Genomic DNA, 11,338 nt, shown 5'->3' with positions numbered 1-11,338 from the left:
AATTTGCTAGATTCAAAGTCACGAATTTGCTAGATTTGAAGTCACAATTTTGCTAGATTTAAAGTCACAATTTTTTAGATTTAAAGTCGCAAATTTGCTAGATTCAAACTGGCAAATTTGAGAGATTTAAAGTCGCAGATTTACTAGATTTAAACGTTTTAAAAAACTGGGTTTAATCTCGCAAATGTGTGACTTTAAATCTAACATACAGCATCTCTGTCTGTACAATTTTCGACATATATCCTTCCCCGCAAAAATGCTCGTATGTACCGTTATTCGTAACTGGAATGTTCGTAAGTGGACATGAGGGAAAAAAAGCTTGATATGTAAAGCGCATGTTTACTCTGCTGCAGGAATTTCCACGCGGAGAGAGATGAGAGGAAGCCGCTGCAAATAAAACAGAGGCCCAGAAGCAAAAACACAAGATTGGGACTTGATATTTCTTGGAATTTATTAAGATGCTACATCGTCCAAGCAGGTGGACTTTTGCTTTTATACACCAGACTACTTGACTAGGAATATTCATCTTTTTTTCAGATATTTGTTTACATACATACAAAACAGTTGCTGGACTGCTTTTCAGGTGATGGCGATGGTCGTGTCTTGCCTGGAGAAACAAGGATTTATTTACACCTTCAATTGCCATCGTGCGGCTCAGCCTTTTTTGGGGGGAAAATGGGGGTGCGTCATGGCAGGATAGTAGTGCTATACCTTTTTTTCATTTATTCACATTCAGGTCTGCTTTTTTTTCCTCGTGTCAGCTGCTTCGGTGAAAAAGATATTGTTCGCCAAATACAACAGGTCCTACGTTCCAATTTTTTGGGGGTTGATTTCAGTTCTGTTCTGTCCTCGGCAAGCCGTTCTCAAACATTAAGTCAAGATAACATTTTAGGAACACACATTTTTCAAATAACTCATCGGCAAATTCTTTGTTGTTTTATGCAAATTTGGCCGATCAAAATACTTTGAATGTGACTTTTTTGGGGATGAAGTGACAAACAACAAGTGGTCCCTGGAGGTCTCAGCTTCTAGAAGTATATGTCGATGCATCAATAGCCATACAAGATCACACTCTTCACCTTAGTGCAATAAACTTCAAACATGGACAAGCAAAACGGACAAACGTGTCAAAACGCTACCACCATGGAACGCATGTAGTGGCAATACAACAACAAAAAGAATCCAATCAAATCAGGTGGAAGGATGTGACAACATTGTCGGGACGATCGCACGTAACAAAGCTGAAGAAAAGTTGCAAAGATTTAGTTGTTACGGAAACAAAATTACCTCGTTTTTGCATGCAACTTTCATGTGCGTGTAGATTTCAAGGCGTGCGTTCTGGCGCATGAGCGTCGTCTCAGCCTGGAGGGGGAACGCAAACGGCCTGGTGAGTATCTGCAGACACCCTTGAAAACTGGATTTGTTTCTTTTCTCCAGGCAACGGCATTTTAACTCTTAACATGACAACAAAAATGAAGAGAATTGCGCAAACCTACAAAGAATAAAATCACGTGATGAAAGCAATTCAATTAAAATTCCCCCAAAAAAGATGCAACATTGGGCTGTGAAGACATGCAATGAAGAAGCCCCCTCCCCCTTTCACACAGAGAGGCAGCAACGGGAAAAAGTGAAATTAAAAAGGGACGTGATTAGTTTCTTGCACAGCGATCCAGGTTGTTGTTTTTTTTTTGTTTAGTGAGTGTGATTTGCTAAATCTCTCCCCATCAAGAGGTTTTTCCAATTGTACACGCTGACGGGTTATGGGCGATGTTCCTCTGACTTTTCAAAGAGAGAAGAGGAGGGGGGGGGGAGTAAAAAGCAACATTTGTGCTATCTTCTCATGAATTTTAGTGAAAAGGGACAACAATGACATGAATGCAGTGATGAGGCAAAAGTTTGTTCACAAGACGGTGAATCATTTTTTCTTTGTTCCTTCCACCTCCGCATGAGCTTTTTTTTCCCTCCTTCAAACTAGAAACGAGGCTCATTCCAAACGCCACGCTGCCAACAACGTGCCCCCTTTTCCCATTCCCCGCACATATGGCATCCGTGATCCTGAAATCCTCATCCATCCATCCGCCCCCCGGTTCACCTCCTCAAAGCTCTACAAGACCAACTTGCCCACAATGAGGCCCACCAAAAAGAAGAGGACGACGAGGGCGGCCCAACGGGCGCCGAGGCCGTCGTCTTTCTTCACGCGGGCCGAAGAGTGCTGAGAGGACACGTTGCTCTTCCTCATCCGGAGACCGTCGTCCTCCTGAGAAGGTTGAAGATTGGACAAAATATGACTTCAAAGGAAAACCGACACCATTTTTTTTGGTTTCCTAACTGACATCAGAAAAACGTTTGATCGCATCTAAAATAGCCAAAACACGAAGGCTGATATTTTTAGTCAAATGCAAAACTCCAATCAAAATGACTTCAAGTATCCCAAAACTGCCACAAAATGAGCTCCGAAACTGGGCAGATTCAGAAGGTCCCGCCCCCTTGTTCGTGATGTCACTTTTGGTCACACACTGCCTTGCTCCAGAATCAAAACAATGGCTTCAGATAGTTCAGATTCGGAGAAGATGCTTTCTTGTTACTCATCCAGTTATGAATATGATTCAAATAGTTCTGAAGAGGAAAGCATACACGTTTGCAATGGATTAAAGAAGTCCTTCCAATTTCGAGCCATTTGAACTCCAATGTAGCGCCCAGAAAATGCACAAGATGGCGCACAAGCTCCGTTGGAAATGGGCTGATTTGTCCGCTGGGAATTTGTGTCAACTTACACCTTCTTTATGCGCGTTACCGCCATTGGCTGCCACACACAACGATTCACCGTCACGTTATTGATTTCGATTTCCTTCCAATTTCGCCATCAACACGGTGTTTTCAGAGGAAAAAAAGTACCCAAATTGCATTGTGTGTGGCTTTCCAAAAAATGGTGTCGGTTGTCCTTTAATGGCGGTTGAAGACGTACAAAAGTTGTAGTTGAAGTTGTGCAGCTATTGGTCAGACACTCACCCTGATCTGTTTATTCTCTTCCCGTAGCCTTTGAGCCTCCATCTGGAGCCTCTTGCACTCTTCCATGATTTTCTTCACTTCGCCGTCATCCAAGTTGGAGCTCAGCGACTTGGGCGCCAGCGAGGACGATTCGGACTTCAGTAAACTGGACGACATCATCTTGTTGGTCTCCAGGTCGTGCTTGGAGACATCAAGAGTTCAAAGTTAAGACGAGCTAACGTTAAGTCGTCGGCCGATGATACATTCCGAACCGTGACGGTGATTTAGGGCAAAAGACTGTTACAATAAATACTCAGCTCAAGATTATATGCTGGCAAATTTAATGTTTGTAAGGCGAAAAGTTCGTAAACTGAGGTATCACTGTACATACATAGAATATATATAGTTTTTAAAAAAGGTGCTTACAGTTTTTTCGTTCTCCGCCGGCATCTCAAAAAGACAGCGAAGCTTGGAGTCCATCAGCTCCTCTGGCTTGGCCTCCTTCCACTAAGGAAAAAGACATAGGCACAATAAGGACAGAAGAAAAGGGACAATTCAAACAAAGCTGACTGTCCAATCCGGCATTGATGTCAGCCAAGACAGCAGAAAGAAAGCAAACAAACGTACCACTCCTTCCATGTCGGTCATGTCTGGTGGCGCCAGCATGGACTGAACCATAAACTTGTGTTTGCTCTTCTCGTTGGGGTCGTAATCAAAAGGCTGCAGCATGACTGAAAGGTACACAACAGACAGACACACATTCAAACACCGCAATACTACAAAGATGGACGCAACATTTGGAAATTGTGGATCAGAAGATTACATTTAAGGACGACATCAACACTCAATGCGGCGTTAGAAACCATAGACTCTCGTCTTTCATCAGAAAAAATGAATTCATTCCAAAATTTTAAATGGATCTGGAGTTTCGCTCCCATAGTAGGCCACTCGATAACAAACCATGTCTGCAATCAAAGAAAACTAGTGGCGCTGTGCGGTTTGGATTGTCCGCCGAAAACTACTTTGTATGCCAAGATTATATTCTTGCGAATTTAATGTTTGTGAGGCGAAGCGTTCATCAGCCGAGGTATCACTGCATTTGTGACATTGCCGCCATCAAAGTCCCAAAATCCTGTCGTGTGGCTTTCTGGAAAAATCAAATGATCAAGTGATGCCACAGCCGGCCGGTGTAGCCATCAAGAGTTCTCAGTTGCGTCACAAGCCAATTCTCCGTGGACCAGAGATGTAGCGCAGCGCCACAGCCGTCAAGGCGGGCTCAGTATCCCCAAAGCAGAAACAGATGCCGGCAACAGATTGGGAACGTCCTGTTTCAATCAGGACCAATTTACAAAGCAATCCAACTCGGGTCCGAAGGGGACGCACGCCACCGTAGAACGGAAGGCAGGAAAGCGGGGAAATTCTTTGGGCAACACGGTATCACGTGAAAAGGTCTTTAGCCCAAATCCCACGGAAGGAAAATGTTTCTGGAGTAAGCAATTTGGGCAGACAGGTTGGGCGATCAAAGAGAGAGAGACAAAAAAAAAAAGAATCTGCATGATTTAAAGGACAAGCGACACCTCCGGACAAGTTGCGTCCGTCATTTGTCAAATCACTTCAAATGACGTCTACTGAGCACATTTGACAAAGATTCCAGCGCATATTTTACGTTATAAGACTCGCGCTGAATATTCATGAAGTCTTGTTTTCGAGTGGATGACGATGCCCTAAGTGACGTCACAGAGGGAACGCCCCTGACCGAGAAAGCAACACACAATGCATTTTGCCTACTTCTTTTCGTATTAAAACACCGTGTTGATGGCGAAATTTAAAGGAAAACAACATCAATAACGTGACGGTGAATCATTGTGTGTCACAGCCAATTGCGGTAACACGCATAAAGAAGGTGTAAGTTGACATAAATTCCCAGCGGACAAATCAGCCCATTTCCAACAGAGCTTGTGCACCATCTTGTGCATTTTCTGGGCGCTACATTGGAGTCCAGACGCCTTGAATGGATACGGAAGGACTTCTTTCATCGATTGCAAACATGCATGCTTTCCTCTTCAGAACTAGTTGAATCCTATTCATAACTGGATTAGAAGACAAGAAAGCATCTTCTCCCAATCTGAATTCTCTGAAGCCATTGTTTTGATTCTGGGGCAAGGCAGTTTGTGAAGGAGTATCCTGGCGTGACATCACAAACAAGGGGGCGGGACTTTCTGAATCTGCCCAGTTCCGAGCTCATTTTGTGGCACTTTTGGTGTTTTGCATTTTGACGAAAAATATCATCCTGCGTGTTTTGGGTATTTGAGATGCTATCAAACGTTTTTCTGATGTCAGTTAAGAAACAAAAAAAGAAATGTCGGTGTCGGTTGTCCTTTAAATCACACTGGACAACATGCACCTCATCTAAATCTTACTTGCAAGTATTATGATGACGTAATAAGTGACTTTCTGTCACTGAGGGCGAAAAGCCCGTCCAGAGATGTGAAGTGAAGCAGACTCGTTTCGACCCTACCAGCATGCAAGTACTACTAACGTTTACAATATGTATTCCTATCGGGGCCCTTCGGCTGAGCCGGATCTCTTTCTCCTGATTTGAGTCTCATGGGTACACCGTGTCCAAATGTGATTCAAAAGATCAAGAAAACAGGATTGCGGGGATTTAACACAGTCCACAGCACTTCAACTTGCCTCCCGGAGGGACGGACGAGGCTACGTGTCGCTCGCACTCGACTTGTCCTGGTTGGTGGTGCTAAAGACAAGCTCATGAGGCTTTTTGGGCACCAAAAAAAATGTCTTTTCCGGAGTATAATGCGCACACCCAATGAATGGTGTATTTTCAAACTTTTTCCATACACAGTATAAGGCGTGAAGTGAAACCTGCTTTGCTCAAATATTGTCCTGTACTGCAAGTTTTATATATATATATATATATATATAAAATCCTCGTCTCACCCACCATGGGTGGTGTCTGTCCCCATTTCAGCTCGGGTCCTCTACCAGAGGCCAGGAAGCTTGAGGGTATATATATATATATATATATATATATATAACAATACATTTCATTTCTAAGGGCCTTTCAAAACTCTTAAGGTCACTTTCCAGTCACAGGATTAGTTTTTCTGTGGGTGAGCAGCGGCAGTCACATGCGCTAGCGTTCACTCAACCCTGAATAACTCAAATAGATAGAAAGCTAACTAATAGATAGCTAGCTAGCTATCTTGTAGATAGCAAATATATAGCTAGCTAGCCAGCTAGCTAGATAACATATAGCAAATACATAGCTAGCTAGGTAGCCAGCTAGATCGCTAGCTAGATAGCCAGCTAGATTGCTCAAGTGAGCAACATATTGTAAAAAGTTGTACACTTTCTGATTGACATTATTCATATCGGACCATTTTTTGGACCAAAGGATATATTGCTCTATTTGGGCGATATCATTTCATACAGCGGATACGATGATTGTAATGACGAATCATTACACGCCCTCATTTTAGAACAAATTTCCCAACTACTGACTTTTTGCGCGTGTGAGGTTTTGTGCTAATAAAAACTTTGTTCATGGTGGAAAGTGCACGATAGCCCACTCAGCAGTGACATGTTTTATTTTTGGCAGAACAGCATACGCTCTGGCCTGCATATGCTACAGGCCAGTTTGTTATTTTATGTGAACCGATCTGTAAAGTGCATTGTTACAGCAGCAGCTGTCCTGAAACCGCTATATAAATAAAGATCCACTGTATTGTATTGTATTGTAAGCCAAATGCAATAAAATGCACGACTGAAATCGAGCCTGGCAGTGATGCTGTGCCTTGCTACGCACTCCCCTAAAGAACATGAGGTGAGACTGACTGGTCCTTTGAAGGGAATTAACTCAGTCACTGCCGGACGAGGTGCAAAAATGTGTCTACTCCATTTCGTCATTGTCACTCGAATTCCAGGACCCACAGAATATTGACTTTTAGGACTATATACACATTCAATGCAGTGTAAAAAACCTTGCGCTCTCTTCTTTCATCGGAAAGAAACAGTTATTTCCTAAGTTATATGGGGCTGGAGTTATATGAGCTTGAAATGAGGGCAGATGTCCAAAATACAATGCAAGATTGGTTGATAGAGCGGTTTAACAACAGCTAAAGCTGGAACAAAGGGCTAACATGGGAAAAAAAGAGAAATGCTGTCTCCTTGAGGAAGGGTAAAAACATGCCAGAGTCCTGGCCAGCGCTTTATCGTCACCCAAGCAAAAAAAAAAAAAAGAAGAAGAAGAAAGAAACCTAAATTGTCATATTTTCAATTCACGAATACATTTGTGAATGGCAGCGAATGAGTTAAGATCGTATCGGGCGGCTTGCACGATACTATTTTAGAAACTGCTGTTTTTCACAAAAAGGTAAACGTTTTGGGTGCCGTCGCCTTGGTAACCATACATCTCGGGGTTTAGGTCAGTTTCGGGTTTATGTGACTTGAAAAGGAGGACTTGCACATTTGTGACCAAGCGCAAATGCTGTGAGGAGGGGGAAGTCATTCCTGCTTGAGGATGTGTCTGGAAAAAGAGTTGGTTACTATGGCGACATGCGCCAATCCTGGCAACTCCAAACGGATCTATTTCTAGCTGGCACAAAAAAACTCCCAGAATACATAGACACTTTCTTCAGTTTGTGGGGAAAAAATGAACTTTGGTGTGACCAATTTCATGTTCACGTAAACTATGGCCAGTGGGCAACTCCAGTCGCAAAACGGACCGTGTCATTTTGTCGCCCCCTGCTGGCTGATTTCTGAAGTTACACCACGTAAGCTTGACGAAAAGTAGCAGTGAAGGCCCCATGACGGCCAAACAAGTCAAGCAAAAGGTCAATTTGAGTCACAATTTGGCACACTGCCCAACAACCTGAAATAGTATCATGTGTGTCTATTGCATGTATGAAATCAATCAAATGCGTGTTCACGCGCCGCCATCTTGGGGGAAAAAAAAATGAAAAAATAACAAATATGACATGTCATATTTGTTATTTAACAATTTAAAATGTTTTTTTTTTTACTTTAAGATGACACCGCGAGAGTGGCTGCCTTTCCAGCAGCTCCTGTATTTTTGTTTTTTCTACTTATTTATTTCATTCCTTTCCTCTTCCTTTCATGACTTTGCTGCTGTGAAGTGTACATTTCTCCACTGCGAGATGAATAAAAGTACATCCAAATGCTGCCAGTGGAGGAGTGTGGAGGTTAGCCTCATTTAAAGGACAACTGACGTCTCCGGACAAGTTGTGTCCATAATTTGTAAAATGGCTTCAAATGACTTCTACTGAGCGTATTTGACAAAGATTCTACCGCATGTCGCTATACTTTACGTTTTAAGACTCGCCCTGAATATTCCGGAAGTCTTTTTTTTGAGTTGGTGACGAGTCCGTACGTGACGTCACTGAAGGAATAAAAAGGACACTTTGTAGCAATCCTTCCATCACGTCAATGCTTGTTTGGTCTGAAAACCTCGCGTTGCACCAGAAAGAGCCAGAAGAGGGTGTCCAAGCTCAATTTAAGGTATTTATCACTCTGTGGAAACGGGATAATTTTCTGCCTTTTTTGGGTGAGACATTTCCCCCCAATGTTGCCTCAAAATGGCACGGAATAACGTCTTTAATCGATTGCAAACATGTATGCTTTCCTCTTCAGAACTATTTGAATCATATTCATAACTGGATGTGTAACAAGAAAGCATCTTCTGCGAATCTGAAGCCATTGTTTTGATTCTGCAGCAATGCAAGATGTCTTGGCGTGACGTCACGAACAAGGGGGCGGGACTTTTGGTTGTCCTTGAAATAAATGCGGGTGAGGAGGCAGCCCAGGCCAACTAACGGCGATTTAATGAACACTTCATGTGATTTATGTGTTTGGGTTTGTTGTTCAGCATTGTTCTTGCAAATCGATGCATATTGTTTCATGAGGACTACAGATGTCCACAGCCATTTTGAGGATATAGTCAATGTCACTTGATCACATGATCGGAAATACACATACAGTCATTGAACGGAAATTGGGCACGAAGACCCGCATGTAAATCCGGCAGTACACAAACCAGGACGTGTAATTACCCGAGACGTTGATGGAGGTGCCTGCGTCGATGATTCCGCTATTTGGCCGTACGCAGTACCGGCGTGGTGCGGTGGTCTTGACCTTGAAGCACACATTCCGCTCGGTCGGGTTAGCGAGTTTGAGATTGGTGGTGACCACGTCGGAGAAGGGACCTGAATGGACATGAAGGAAATCATCTGTTGCTTGTTCGGCTATGCGGACTGAAATATTATTAACCACGGTACTCAAAATATAGCACTTTGTTCCAGATTCAGCTGTTGTTAGAGCGCTATATAAACCACTATTGCATTGTATTTTGGACAGCCGCCCTCATTTCAAGCTCATATAACTCCAGACCCATATAACTTAGGAATTAACTGTTTCTTACACTAAAAATATCATACTGCGTGTTTTGGGTATTTTAGATGCTATCAAACGTTTTTCTGGTGTCAGTTAAAAAACAAAAAAGTGACGTGGGTTGTCCTTTAAAACATAGTTGAAGGGCAGATGTATTTTGCACATGGCTCGACTTCAAAATTAGCATGAGCTTCCAGATAATGTTTCATTTAGCTCAGCAAACATCAGAGTGACAGACGCTTCCCTCTGCGGCTAACCAACTAAAGATGGACGGACGGATGGTAGTTCAGAGCCCTTCAAGTTAAAGCTTTGACTTGATGGCTACGCCACAGATTGCTTCACCTGATCTGCTACTTTGTTCACATTAGAGCTTGGTGAAATATGATTTGTTGAAAAAAGTAGAAGAAAACATACTCTAAAAATGAAAACATAATTCAGCTATCTGTATCGCAAATGTCCCCATTCTGGGACTATTAAAGGCTTACTGATTGGGATTGTGATGCAATGTTAAAATAGCAGGACATATAACACCTTGAAGGTTATGTTTCGCGATACAAGTGGGTATTATCAGGCCTGTATCGTTATATGGATTGTACCATTGCAATACCTCGCCGTAGGCACATAACAATTGTGATATTGTAATACTGTATGCGCACTGGGGCAACTGCATGATTTCAAGTGAATTGATCTTTGTAGCTCGTTCATATCGTTCACATTTAGATTGTTATTTCGTATGTGGCACTCATATCTGATATGACTAAGACCGGGCATTTGAACAGATAGGGGTGTGTAGACTTTTGCTTCCCCTGAAGGCGTCAACTTGTCAAGCCGACGAGGGCGAGCTAGCCAATCAGAGGGCGAGCTAATGTTAGCCGGCTACACCTGCTCGAGAAGTCCAAATCCACCAAGTGTACAAACGACGTGCGATTTGACACACATTATTGCGATTCGTCATTTTGGAGGGGAATTCAGGAATATTTGCGTCTGCTCTTTACAATAAAAAAAATGAAAGTCCCTTGAGGGGAAATGTGCGACAGGGCCTTGTGTATATTAGCCGTCGGATGCTAATTCAGTTAGCTGCTGTCACCTGACGCGCAGTCACTCGCGAAGCAAGCGGATTCCCTTCGTAGTTTCCTCAATAGGAACAAAAAGCGGCCACAGAATGACGCAACTCCAATGTTTGGAGTCGTCACCCTCTCGAACCCATCCGCAGATGTTCCTCACCTCGGAATTTCAGTTCGTGTTGAGGCTCCAAGAGCAGAACCTGTTCTGGCCTGGCCATGACCCAACGGAGCTCGAATTTGGAGCTGGAGCGGCGGCGATTGGGGACCAACTCGTGGAAGGTTGTGGGATGTCACCGACTCGACGACGAGACGAAGCGGCCCCGCGGGCACCGGTGGAGCTGGCGACGGTTGTTGCGGTGCAGCAACGGCGAGCCGCAAGTGAGAGAGAAGCAGGCCAGTGACGTCACGGCCTCTGCATTGCCACCCAGCGGGGAGGGTGACGGACGGAGCGCTGCTGGATAACACCCAAGTAACCACAGTTCTCTGGGGGAGCTGCCAGGAAGTGATGACAATGTACAGATGTTGCTCCCAAAATTACATAGGCCCGGGCCAGGACTTGTAAGATACAGTACTTCTAAAAAAAGGACTTTCTGTAAGTACCGCTACATTGAAACAAAACGCAGTTTGACTGTTAGCGCTGCACTGGAGTGGACACGTTTTTACATGTTTTGCAGAGTTAATAACAGCATACGGGACCAAATTTTAATTTAAAACATTGATAAGAATCATACATTTCATTTCTAAGCGCCTTTCAAAACTCTCAAGGTCACTTTAGTCACAGGATCACTTTTTCTGCGGGTGAGCAGCGGCAGCCACACGCGCCAGCGTTCACTCAACCTGGAATAACTCAAATAGATAGA

The 11,338-nt window shown here is 43.5% G+C and overlaps 1 protein-coding gene across 2 annotated transcripts; it reads right to left on the bottom strand.

Moving 5' to 3' along the window:
• Positions 1-426: 426 nt before the first annotated feature.
• On the bottom strand, positions 427-10,857 carry vapb (VAMP (vesicle-associated membrane protein)-associated protein B and C). 2 transcript variants are annotated; one of them, XM_089010866.1, is made up of 7 exons: positions 10,639-10,857; positions 9,078-9,230; positions 3,616-3,719; positions 3,415-3,495; positions 3,010-3,189; positions 2,138-2,257; positions 427-1,362 (listed from the first exon to the last, which is right to left on the bottom strand). In XM_089010866.1, exons 1-7 carry the CDS (start codon positions 10,694-10,696, stop codon positions 1,270-1,272), a joined length of 789 nt encoding a protein of 262 aa, XP_088866992.1. In that variant the 5' UTR covers positions 10,697-10,857; the 3' UTR covers positions 427-1,269. The 2 variants fall into 2 exon arrangements, with proteins under 2 accessions (XP_088866992.1, XP_088866993.1); XM_089010867.1 differs by having other exon boundaries at positions 427-2,257; positions 10,639-10,854.
• Between the last annotated feature and the right edge of the window lie 481 nt (positions 10,858-11,338).

Source organism: Hippocampus bargibanti, linkage group LG12 (assembly GCF_051943395.1).
Source record: "Hippocampus bargibanti isolate YZ-2025 linkage group LG12, ASM5194339v1, whole genome shotgun sequence".
Classification (NCBI taxonomy): domain Eukaryota; kingdom Metazoa; phylum Chordata; class Actinopteri; order Syngnathiformes; family Syngnathidae; genus Hippocampus; species Hippocampus bargibanti.
The sequence above is the reverse complement of the archived record's forward strand: the minus strand, read 5'-3'. Positions and strand labels throughout refer to the sequence as shown.